Source organism: Anneissia japonica, unplaced genomic scaffold (genome assembly GCF_011630105.1).
Source record: "Anneissia japonica isolate Jap-2015-1 unplaced genomic scaffold, ASM1163010v1 scaffold1417_len1240632_cov203, whole genome shotgun sequence".
Lineage (NCBI taxonomy): Eukaryota > Metazoa > Echinodermata > Crinoidea > Comatulida > Comatulidae > Anneissia > Anneissia japonica.
In genome coordinates, this window is record NW_022727891.1 from 459,445 (window position 1) to 471,874 (window position 12,430).

The 12,430-nt window shown below is 34.6% G+C and overlaps 2 protein-coding genes and 1 non-coding gene across 3 annotated transcripts in view; 1 reads left to right on the forward strand and 2 right to left on the reverse strand.

Annotated features, from left to right (window-relative positions):
* Nucleotides 1–3,639, forward strand: part of LOC117113874 (sentrin-specific protease 7-like) — a 6,029-nt gene extending 2,390 nt beyond the window's left edge. Inside the window, exons 6-8 of the mRNA XM_033257340.1 lie at nt 1,034–1,105; nt 1,556–1,697; nt 1,965–3,639. Coding sequence (XP_033113231.1) covers nt 1,034–1,105; nt 1,556–1,697; nt 1,965–2,099 — 349 coding nt within the window. The 3' untranslated portion in view covers nt 2,100–3,639. The remainder of the gene's footprint in view (nt 1–1,033; nt 1,106–1,555; nt 1,698–1,964) is intronic.
* A 960-nt stretch (nt 3,640–4,599) lies between these two features.
* LOC117113943 lies at nt 4,600–4,749 on the reverse strand. Its single transcript, XR_004446273.1, has one exon. It is a non-coding gene; the product is annotated as a U12 minor spliceosomal RNA (small nuclear RNA).
* Nucleotides 4,750–7,399: 2,650 nt separating this feature from the next.
* LOC117113907 (probable tubulin polyglutamylase TTLL2) lies at nt 7,400–11,078 on the reverse strand. The gene is made up of 2 exons (XM_033257411.1): nt 10,954–11,078; nt 7,400–10,251 (listed from the first exon to the last, which is right to left on the reverse strand). The coding sequence occupies exon 2, from the start codon at nt 10,175–10,177 to the stop codon at nt 8,003–8,005; it is 2,175 nt and encodes a 724-aa protein (XP_033113302.1). The 5' UTR covers nt 10,178–10,251; nt 10,954–11,078; the 3' UTR covers nt 7,400–8,002.
* Between the last annotated feature and the right edge of the window lie 1,352 nt (nt 11,079–12,430).

The following is a 12,430-nucleotide window of genomic DNA, read 5'->3' on the forward strand; positions in this document are numbered from 1 at the left end:
TTCCTAGATGGCGGGAAATGAGCTTTCCCGACATTTGAAGTGTGTTTTAATGACTTCTATGTTGTTAAAAATTCTAATTTTCTTATTGTAACAACAACAAAAAATCAGCTCACAGGTCCTGAAAAGGTCTAGAATTCTTTTTCTTTTCCCCCTTTTTTTTGTTGCCCAAGGGAGGGGTCAGGACCCATGACCCCCTCCCCCAGATCCGCCAATGCGAATTGCAAGAAAATGTAACTCAGTCGGGTACTGGATAAACATTCTCTTTCCCATCCTTCTACTCCTTCTTTTCCTTTCTCCTTCATACTAAAATCTCCAGACATTATATATTTTTTGCCATAAAGTTGGGCCCCCCCCTCCCCCCCGGTTCCGCTGGCCATGATATATATAAGTAATGAAGTAGATTTTAATGTGATGTGGTTTGGAATATCCTGCTTTTATTCTGATCTCCTTTAACTAACAGTTCCCTGTAGATGGATCACAAATGGTGCTAAAATATTTGGTCATCGGACTCGGAAATGATGTTACTATTATATATGTTCAGATTTGTAAATACTTTTTAAGTAAATGCTTATCATTGTTATCCACAGTAATTTCTTTATTCTTTATTTATTTATTCACTTTTATTAATTAAAAAAATCACATTCATAAGAAACAAACAAAAATGCACAGTCACCAATCAAAAGTCAATAGCTATATAAATTGAATTAAAGATTAACGGTATTAAAACAGAATTACAATTAAAATTAGATGATAAAGGTATATGTTACAATTTTTTTAATTATTATTTTGTTACGTAAAAATATTGTCTTTATAAAAAAAAATTTTTTTAATTGATTTAAAAAATACAGCATTGAAATTATTTTAATAATATTGTTATTATTACTCCCATTATAATTAATTTGCCGATTTATTGCACTTGGGGGGAAAACCATCAAAATTTTCCTTCCTAATTTCAGTCACTGCCTCTGTAGATGTTATTTTGTATTTCCTTGATATACCAGACAGCCAACACAATAAGTTGTTATTTTTTCAGACCCTGCATTTTAATCTTCGACTCACTTAAAGGAACATCCAAGCGAACTGCTTGTATCAATAAACTCAAAGAGTAAGTAAGCTCCACTGGTACAATATAAATATAGAGTGTGAATAAGTATGAGTATATGTTAATATTAGGCTCTAAGTGCTGGGGAGGGAACAATAGCAGAAATTAACTTATTTAGTCAACCTAAACTCTGCCCAGATTATCAAAAATCTGTTGTATGCCCATATTTTGTCATGATGTGCCTATATATGGTATTGATGTGGTATCATCCTGACCATATTTAGGCAGGTCACATTTATTTTGGTCAAAATACAAGTTGACAGTGTGGACAGGCCTTTAAATAAGCTATTTAGTGTTTTAGTGACATTTTTCTGGGTGTTTCTGATTGTTATGTATATTATTAAGATTTAATAAAATCATAATATAACAATTTTTTATTTTATACAATGATGAAGTTAACACAGTGTTATTGATACAGAAAACTATATTAAATACCTGTAAAATTTCTTATAGATATATAAGTGTTGAATGGAAGATAAAGAAGGGATACAAAAGGGAATTTGAGTTGAAAGGTATGCAACCTGAGGTTCCACAACAAACCAATTACCATGACTGTGGCGTGTATGTTTTACAGTATGTTGAGTCATTCTTTACGGTAAGTTCATGTCTTCTTTAATCTCCTATACAGCGTGTTCTTCTAAGTCAGTCAGCCTATGTAGTTTTAATATAGGGTGAAAGAATATTTCATTAAGCACTGTATTGCAATATTAAAATGAAACAAAATAATCATAATAAAAATATTAACCTGCATATGTCTTTTCCATTATTGTTATTGTAGCATATCCTAAATTTATTTTAAATTAATAAAGTGTCTAGTGGTTCCATATTTGTTCATGTGCTTAATATTCACTTGTTATTGTAGATGCCCATTAAGAACTTCGGTGCCCCTCTAAGAGGCCTTTCACAGTGGTTCAATGAGGAGAGAGTCAGCTGTAAGAGGGAAGATATCAAAGCGCTCATTTCATATCTTGCACAATCTCAGAAGAGCAAAAGGTGACCAGAAGAGTAACCATGGGCCTAAAGAACAGATATCCTGCTAAAACACAGACTGATGTTGGCTAGGACTATTGGTGTTACACAAAACATTATGTTAAATAAACACTACAGAAACTAAATTGAACATTATGATGATTAAAGCAGAGTGTGTGTGTGTGGGGTGGGAGTATATGGTTGTGGGTGTAAACTACATACAGTAGTGTGTATGAAATTATTACACCTTAAGAGTTTTGTCCTGCAAAAATATTGGAATTAATGCCGCTGTATGTTGGTGGTAGGCCTGAATCCTAAGTAATTATCGTTGCTTTTATTGATAAATGTTGTCACAATAAGGATATTTACTTGTATTTTTGTGCTTTTTTTGTTTGACATAAATTCAGTTTAATGCATAACTCATTCTAACATTTACAGTTAAACTTGCTGAAGCTAAGCCTAACTTAAATAATTTCTAAAGTCGATCTTATTTTACATGCCAAATTGGTGTGTTTTCTATTAATTAATGATCTGTAAGTCAAATTTTATCTAAGTCAAACAATTTTTCAATGCAATTTTAGATTTGACTTAGGCAAGTTCAATTTATATCATGTTAGAAAGGGTGTGTTTGTGGGGAGGAGGTACTTTTTCTATTGCATGTGTGAAAATGCTTGTGGTGGGGGTAGAAGCTTATATTACTGGTGTATTATCCATAATTTCATAAGGTGCTAAATGTAGATTTTTTCTCTAAGGTTATTACTAAATTCATTATTTATTTTCCCCCTCCCCCATTTATTGAAGCAAAATGTGTGAAGAAAAGGGGTGCTTATGGCCACCACCCTCACCATAATACATGTCATGTATTTTTAGTACAATACCATTGAATACACAATGCAACATTTGTCTTGCAGTGACTTGCTCTGATTATTCTATAATGCTTTACATCACAGAGCATGATGGGAAGCTTGCATAACTAGGCTAGCTGCTGCATGATAGGAAGAAACACTAACTAGGCTCGCTGTTTCAGGGTTAGCTTTGTCCACCCAAATACCTGTAATTCGCTGATATATGGGTTGGTGTCATACCCGGCATATTATATAGTTTGGCCAAATCACATTTGTTTCCACATAAAACTCAATAATGTGTATAGAGTTTCACAGTGTATAAACTATATTGTAAAGGATGTGTCATTTTTTAAATATGATGTTCATGAAACGATTATTACATTGAAATAAGACACAGATGCAAATACACATATATTCATAATTTCTTATTTTAGTCTAATAATTTAACAATGTTTATTATTTATACAGTATCAAAGAGATACAGTGGAGTTTGTAAACATAGTGTATCTCCTTTCATTAGTTTATTCCCTACTATTAAAAGAAAGCAGTATATTTGAAAAAGTATTTAATACACTTCATATCTTGCTATTCTTGAAGAAAACTTGAGATTTTGTGTTAAAAGATTACTAGTTTGTTGCGCAAGCCCTTGAACTAGTCATCTTAGAGAAGCTAGCCTGCTTGCGCATGATGAACAAGTAATAAATTTGAAAGTTGAGTACAGTATATGCTTGTAGAATAGCAATATATGTCAGATGTACAGCATCCATCACAAAAAAATACCAAATTTCATATACTAGATAAGGCAAGACTATTTTAATACCTTGGACGAAACTTTTTTTTATTCCTTGTTTGGCGAACTTATGTTTTTTAAAGATCATCAGAGGAGAATGGAAACAAAATAAAAAAATTTTTTTCTTATTTAGCAAATGGTTTTGCCAAAAACATCTAGAGGGAGGAGAAAATAAAGATAACATTTTATTTTTTAATGTAAACTGTAAAATAATTGGATGGTTAAATGCTTTAAATTTATATAATTAGGAAGAAATATACATATCTTATTTTTGGAGATTTCAAGGCAGCGGAGGGCGTAATAAAAATAAAGAAAAATTAATTTTTTTCTTTAATTTCCTTTTTTATGGGCAGTGGGTGCACTAATTGGCCAAAATTATTTTATTTTTATTTGAAATCATCATTATTGGTTGGCGGTGGTTTTGCTAAACAAGGTATAAAAAAAGGGTTGCCTAAATAATGATAATAGTAATACGTAGATTTATGAAGCACAGATAATTAAGGTCCAGTGCTCAAATAGGAACATGTTATGTATATAAACGCCACTCTGGACAAAAATAAACTAAAAAGTACAATACAAGTAAAATAATATAATAATATTTATTTGAACATATCACTGTTAAATTGGTGGAACTCAATAATGATTGGGGCAAGATTACAATTAACATACAGATTAAAACTAAGAAATGGAATAAAATTGAGAACACAGCAGTAAACAATACAAATGAATTTAATACATATAATTAAGAAGAAGCAATTAAATACAATAAATAAATGGGTTTATAAATGAATGATACTTTAAGTCATAGAAATAGATGTTACTCAATAAAATAATACAGATCTTTATCTACTACAATCATTTCTGATTTCTGTCTTTATCAATTTATATTTTGAGGGGTAGATCACTCAACACGGGCATCTCGCGAAAGTAGGCAAGTCACACCGAGGGCGACCTTTCCCCATAGAAAAATTTCTCACAGTATGAACTGTGGAACCCGGCGTCACCCGGACTCGTTATTTTCCTTACTCATTAGTTTAAGGCATAACCCGTTGATGCCGCCAGATAGCCTATAATTGGCAATTTACTTTGCAATGACTTGGTGGCACATATTAAAATTTAATAAATTTTTACTTAATTTATATATTTATATACTAAAAGCATTAGTAAATATAATTATTTAAGTTTGTGAAGGTTGTATGGCATTATTATGCTTTATGTATAATAAAACTCAATCGAAATATATACAAATATTTAAATTTTTTATCATTAAACACAATGAATGTACGGAACGCGCGATTGGCATTGGTGTACCGTACCATGCCAGATTGTCAAAGCAGATGTATTTACCGATGTTCCTCCCCCTGTTAACTTATATCTGAATCGAACAATTCTCAGACCACCATTGATTGCTCATTGATTGCAACATTAATTCATGGAATTACTTCATATAAAATTTACCAAACGAATTTTATTTGGAATTACGAAAGAGAAATTGGGAAATGTTTCCTATAATTTGAAACAAATGCAATTACCCATAGTCCAACTGTTGAAATGGCAGGACTCAGTTCATGACAATCTTTTATCTGTATCAAAGTTAGTGGGGCGTTATCCTCCAGATAATTTTCTTTCCTCTCCCCACCCCCCTCCCCTGAGCTTTCCCGCAAAAAAAAAAGAAAAGCCATCGGGGAGCAAAAAATGTTTTAAACCTAAAGCCTTTGAAACCCCTAAATTGTCATATTTTTCGGGGGCTTTGCCCCCTGGACAACTTTCGAGACATTTTGAACGACCCGACCACACCCACCTTGGCCCACCCCAGCATACTGTTCCCCTACCCCCCTAAAATTTTAAAATTTTCAGACGCTGGCGCCACTACTGATCAAAGTAGGCTACACGTCATGTTATAGCCGGTCCTACAACAGGTGTTGGCCTGTCAGCTGTCCTGTTCATCATCAATGCATCATCATCATCCTCCTAATACAGTAGGCCTACTTATCATTTTCCTCACCATTATCAGCATCAGATTTCCTGACGCTGGGTCCGATGACCCCGACAGTGGTAGGGGTAGGGGGACGACGTACCCAACGCGAGCGTTAGTAGGCGTGTCAGGGTTGCTCAAAATCTCTTGGAAGTGTTCTTGGGGCGAAGTCCATAAAAAAATCAAAATTTATGGTTTCAGAGGCTTAATCGATTTTAGAGTCTACTAATATGTAAAAAATAGGCGGACATATATATTTTTTTTCTCCCAAATGAGTATTTTTTCTCTGTCCAAGCATCTGATTGGTTGAAAGTCTCAGAGAGGAGTGATCCTCTCAGGTTCGATGTTATTAAAAGCAAATTTGACACTAAAGAATTTGACTTCCAAGCAGTTCCAATTTTTTTTCCCAAATTTATTTTTAATTGGTTGACCAGTCAGCCTCATTATTCATGTATTGTTTTATAACAGAGAGCACACTCAATTCATTCAGCACAATAACCCATGTCTATTTTATGTCACATTTTATTATGTTTAAAAAAGAACATTGGTACAACTGATTGATTATATTTTATTGAATTACAGGAAGCCTCAATTCTTTATCTTAAAGAAAACATAATAAACAACATCTGCATTAATGACATTCACTAAAAAAGTATTTAGCAAATCAGCACAATCCTAAAAAAATTGCACACGGTAAATATAGTGCACCCTCCAATTGGAGACCCCCCCCCCCCCAAATCCAAGACCCCGCTAATTTAATTCCGAGACCACTTTTCAAAAGACCCAAATAACAATCTTCAACCTTTTTAACACAAAGCTAGCCCTCTAATTGGAGACCAAACCCCAAGACCACCCAAGGTTCCAAAGGTGGTTTTGTGTTGGAGGGTGGAGTTTAGAAAATACATCTTTAAAATTGTTCTCTCAATAAACAACATAAAGATAAATGGAATGGAAATGGTATTTCCACAATAATGTAAAGGAAGAACAATTAGTCTTAATACAAATTATTAATGACTGTATACATCAGTATTTCAGTATAATGTAGTACTGTACAGTCTTAAGTAAAGAATGGGGAAGACTCTATTATTTTGATAGAATTAGTAAGATCAGGAAATATATAAAAAGTATACTTTACTTCCTTTCCTTAGGATTCATCTATTATTATTCTTAAACTAATTAATTGTCACATCAAACTCTGTTTGCTTCATAACATCTTTCCAATACAAATCTATTAAAATATCTTTGGAAAACATTACATTTCATCAAATGCATTAATTATCAATATAAAAACCACTTCAGAAAATAAACTAATAAATTAAAGATATGTGCATTCATTCTATTCAAGTTACATTTTTGATACAATTATGATTCCCCATGTAACATTCATGATTTATTTATTTATATACTCTCTTAGGTTAGGTTAGATAGGGGTGGTCGTACAGTACTTGTATTTCATATTTTTCCAGAATGAATAAAATTATTTTGAATTTGAAATAGTAAGTATGAATGAATATAGCCTGGTTCTCACGAGAGCCCTAGTATCCGGATTGGGAGCTAACCGTTAGCACCCGCGTGAGAACACCCGATCAGTTAGTGCTAACCGTTAGCTGTATCCGGATACCGCTAACGGTTAGCAAGCGCTATCGGTTAGCAAGTGAGCACGTTTCTATCATCAACCAATCACACGTACGCGTTTACAATTTCCAGTTTCTTATTGGCTAGCACGGCAACTAACGGTTAGCAGGATCTGGATCCTGCTAACCGTTAGCTGCCGTGTGAGAACATAGCATCTATCTTTTTTTAAACTGATAAAATATTTTTATCTGGTTTCATAATTTGTTTAAACTGTCTCTAGTATCTTGAGCATTTTCAAAGTGAATATGTGCGCTATATAAATCCTATTTATTATTAGGCAACAACTTTCAAAGCAATGATGTCATATAGAGACATGGTGTCAAATCTGTTGTGCGTAGTGGTGACACCAGGATTTGCCTACCAGAGGGTCCTCTGTCCTTGACAGGGGGCCAAAGGCTGAATACAATTTAGGGACTTGACAGGCTTATTTGATCAATTTTATTAGTCTCACATTCGGAAAATTTACATAGAATTTATTTTCTCCCTGACGAATTGTATTTTCCTCCTAAGGGAGTAATGGACTTTCCTTGAAGCCTGCATTGGCGCCACCACCAGTTGTGCAGGGAAAGCAGGATGATTAAAATAGCTGAGTGTGTCATATGATCACTTTGTTTCAAAGCTCCTTATTACATGGTCAACAAATCCATGCTTCACAGATACAGTAATATGAATTGTTAATTTTTAATTCAAGAAGTGACAACAGTTTGATCCCTATAGGTCATATTCAAATTAGGGAGCTGCTGAATAACTTGTTCCTTGCGAGTGTTTGATCCCGCAAATGTATTGATCATCTGTGTTGATCTGCGTACAATACGACGCTGATGTACAGGCCCATAGCACATAGTTCGTCGCAGCTTTTTTTGCGTCTCACGAATGATTGTTCGAATATCAAGATTTGGCGAGCTTGCAGACTTTGTGGCCTCGTTGAATGGGAAAATCAAGTTGAAATCGCCAACCTTTGCAGACGGTTTCAATACGTTCTTAATTTTATGAGTTGTGTTATATTTGAAGTCCATCAAATCTGTTTTAGTATTTAGCATTACTTCTGGCTTACGCACACTTGCGTAAGGGCTGTTCTTTGATGTTTTTTGGAATGTACCAGAAGTCGTCTCTTGTTTAACATTACTTGTAGTTTTCAGCAATGACCCGGTACTATTTGAATTATGGATCTGCTTTGTTTTAATGCCCTTCTCCCCATTGCCTGATGATGCTTTTGCACAAGATTTTCTTGGTTGTTTTGGTGATTTACCTGCCCATGGCATTTTTCTAACAACAGAGCTCACATTTTTCCTGGTTCGTGCTTTTGCATCACCAGCTGTGGACTGCGAGTGGCTGTGCTGGGTCAAATTTCCATCTGTCAAATTCGAGCTGGATTGACACACTCGATGACCTGCCTTCTCAGTTATCAGCTGACCTGAATTAGTAAAATCATTGCTCTGTGAATTAGTTGAACTGTTCTCCGATGCATTAGATTCATTATGTGGCTGAACATTTGAACTTCCTTTCTCACACAGTGTCTTTAGCTTTGTGGAACGTAATGAATTTGTATGAGTTTGAGGCGACTGACTTGCTTTCATGTCAGACGTTTCTCTTTGTAGTTTTTCTTCACCATTTGATTCCTGACTCCTCCTTGGGGATTTTAATTGTGTTGTAGTACTACTCTTGGATGACATTTTACAATTTGTCATAGAAATGGAAGGTCGTTTGCACAGAGTTTGACATTTACGTGGGCTAAAGTTGCGCTGGATTTCGCTATTGTTTTGTTTAAGCTTAGTGTTGAACATTACATTCTCTCGTTCTCGTTCTGCATCGCTGAACGACAGCATATCGATGATGTCACTTAAGAGGGCGCACTTAACAATATGATCGGTTGAACAATCTAATCCAAGAGCTGGACTGAAGTTCACCTCTAGAAGCCACGGCTTAAGCGTGTTGTCAATAAGAATGTCAAAACCAAAGAGTTCAAAACAATTTGACACCTTTGGTACACTTGGTGCTTGAGCAAGCATTGTATATATGATGATATTTGAAATGCGTTGCCAGAGAACAGTACACTCAATATTTTGCTGATGGAAGTAGTTTCGCAGGGTTGCAAAGCTCCATTTACAGCCTGGGCCAATACGTTCTTTATCCATCATGTATGAAGGGCCAAGTTTATTAATACTGGTATTAGTAAGATGAGAGAACTGATTGTTGATGGATGACAAATCAAATTTTTCTGTACTGAAACGCACAATTCCTTCATCGTAGATATAAATCACAAGTGGATGGAAGCTTAACACCACCACATACACTCGCAGGTCAAATTTGTATCCACCAATGAGAAGCGGGTTTGATATATATCGTTGAACGACAGCTGAACAGTCATAAGCTAATTCTGACAGATCTTTGAACAAGAAGATACCACGGCCACGAGATAAATCTGCAGGTTTGCAAATCCAGTATTTTTCAGCATTGTTATCTGACTGTCGCAATTTGGAATACTCTGCGACAAATTTTGTATAATCATTGGGTAAAATAAAGCCGAGTGGGGTGAAGTTAAATACAGACGGACCATAAACACCTCTCATTCGCTTCATATTACGTGCAAGAGTGTCCTTCTTGGTGATCCCTGTTGTCTTCGGGAAATGGTTGAGCCGTTGCCAAGGATATATATCATGATAATCGGATAGACGGAAACGACTTGTCCTCCACCAAATGTTCCATTCATAATTTTTGTGTTTTTCCTCGTCAAACTCTTCCCATCCTTTGTCTAAAAAGATATTCTGAACAACTTCTGGTCCACATCCATTATCATTGAGACGGAAGATGAAAGGTTTAAGATTTGTTGGGCTAGCTGCTTTTAGACTCAGAGCAGACATCTTTGCCTCAGATGTTGGTCAACTAAATGTTACATTTTTGAGGTTCATTGTCTAAAAACAGAAGACTATTTACCCTGAAAGAAAAGAACTGAAAATTAGTAAAGAAAATTTCCCCCCTTCATAAATTTTTCAACATGACTTTAACAAATTACAAGTACGGTAAAAATAGCAAGAAATTTGAATAAAACCTGTGACTACAGGCCTGCCCATGGCATGGGGTTACTAATACTATTATATACTAGGCCTAGTACAGAGTGCGATAGACTAATGTAATTCAATTAAAGTAAAAAGAGGGCCAAAATTTGGGTAGGCCTAAATCTTTTGTTATACCTTTATTAATATTAACTATAATATTGAACCATGCCCCTAAACCCAGTAAATACTTGGCCTACTGAGCTTCAAAAGTTTGTGCATTTTGAAAAAAAAAGCTTTATTTAGGCACCACATGGCCTAGCTAGCCCTAGCTGGAATAGCCTGCTAGGCTAGACATACTAGGCTACTGTACTACTACTATTGTGGCCAAAGTAGGCCTAGTTAAGGCTAACCTACAGTACAGGAATAGCATAAATAGGCCCTAGGCCTATACCTCCCTAACGAGGCCTACCCTAGCCTCCTAGGCTAGCCTAGCTTTACCATGGGGCCTACCTTCCTACCTAGACTAGCCTGGCCCTAGCCTAGCTTTTCGACCGAGCGATTTTTTCTTTTCTTGCTGTTTTAACTAGTTTTATAGAAAGTGCATAAAAATGTTTCTGAATGCATTTAAAACAATATCTTACCTCATCGATTTTACAAAATATTATTAATTTTATCATGATTTGTTGTCCTTCTATCAGCTAAAGCTACAGATCAAAACAAACCACATTGTACATGAACTCGAAGTTGTCAAGGAGATGAATGTCTGAGGGCGCAGTGTAGCATCTAAGTTAATAAAATAAAACGTATTCGACTAGTCGTTCTTCGTTAAACCACGCCCACCTGCGCAGTGTTAAGATCAAAGGAAAGACGACCAGTTTTTCATTCATTAAGGTATTTATTGCACGATCATAAAACATTAAAATATATAACAGCAGTCAAACAAAGGAAAGACTGAAATTGTTATATATTTACAAGGGAATTAAAAAGAAAAAATTACTATACACAATTCATAATTAGGCCTACAATTCAAGATATACAATTCAAATTACAATTCCAAAATACAATTCAAAATTACTTATATAAAAAAAGGAAGTAAGAAAAAAAAATTATTCCTATTCATTTGTTTATTTTCAATTAAGCGAAACAGAGTATTTACGAAACTGTTCGAAATTATTCAGGTTAGCATATGTCTAGCAATATATACGTTAAGATTCGTAGTAACAATAATCAATTAACCAAAATGACATCAAAAAAGCACAAACAAACCACAAAATTCACAAATTCAGGACCAGACAACACTCAAAAAAAAAAAAAAAAAATGTTTTCATTATGTAAAACCCTATTCATTTGTTTATTTTCAATTATGCGAAACGGACCAGTCGAATAGAAAACTGATAAGTACTCGACAAAACAATAATCACCGCGATATAGTACGCTGCGTAATCAATGATGCTTCGAATTGTGGCAGTATGGGTTTTTCGTAAAAAAATTTTTCATCCAGTTTTTTTTTTTAATTCAATTTAGCCTACAATTATTTTTTGACTTCAATGTGGGTAAATAATGTAATTTTTATTTTTATTGTCTATTTTACGAACCAGTCGAATGAAAATAATACTCCAACGAAAATTCGTACTCAACCAAATGAATCAGTATTATTCTGCGTTAAGCTTATTGTTTAATTTAATATTTATATTTTTTTTGTACTTTTACACCTTAATTACGTTGGTTTATTTTAATCCTTTTCTCTTTAATTTTAAGATCGTTTTACATTTTGTTCATTTTATGTATATCTTATGGACGCACCACCTTGCTAGGTGTGTGCCACTGATCTGAAAGTGAGTGCCAATAAATACTGAAATACTGAAATACTGAATAAGCCTAATATGGTATCAAATTTCAATGGATTGGATTGGATTAGATATACTTTATTTGGTGTAAATACCAAACGCTCTATGCGGGAGGTGCCGCATTTACGGGGGTATTTTGAGGACTTTGTAGCACAAGTGTGGGAATTTATGGAAGAGTTTCAGCATGTATAAGGTATATTTGCGAGGACTTGGTAGCGCAAGTGTGGGAAATACCAGGTGAAATTGATAGAAGCAGTCCCTGCCCCGTCTC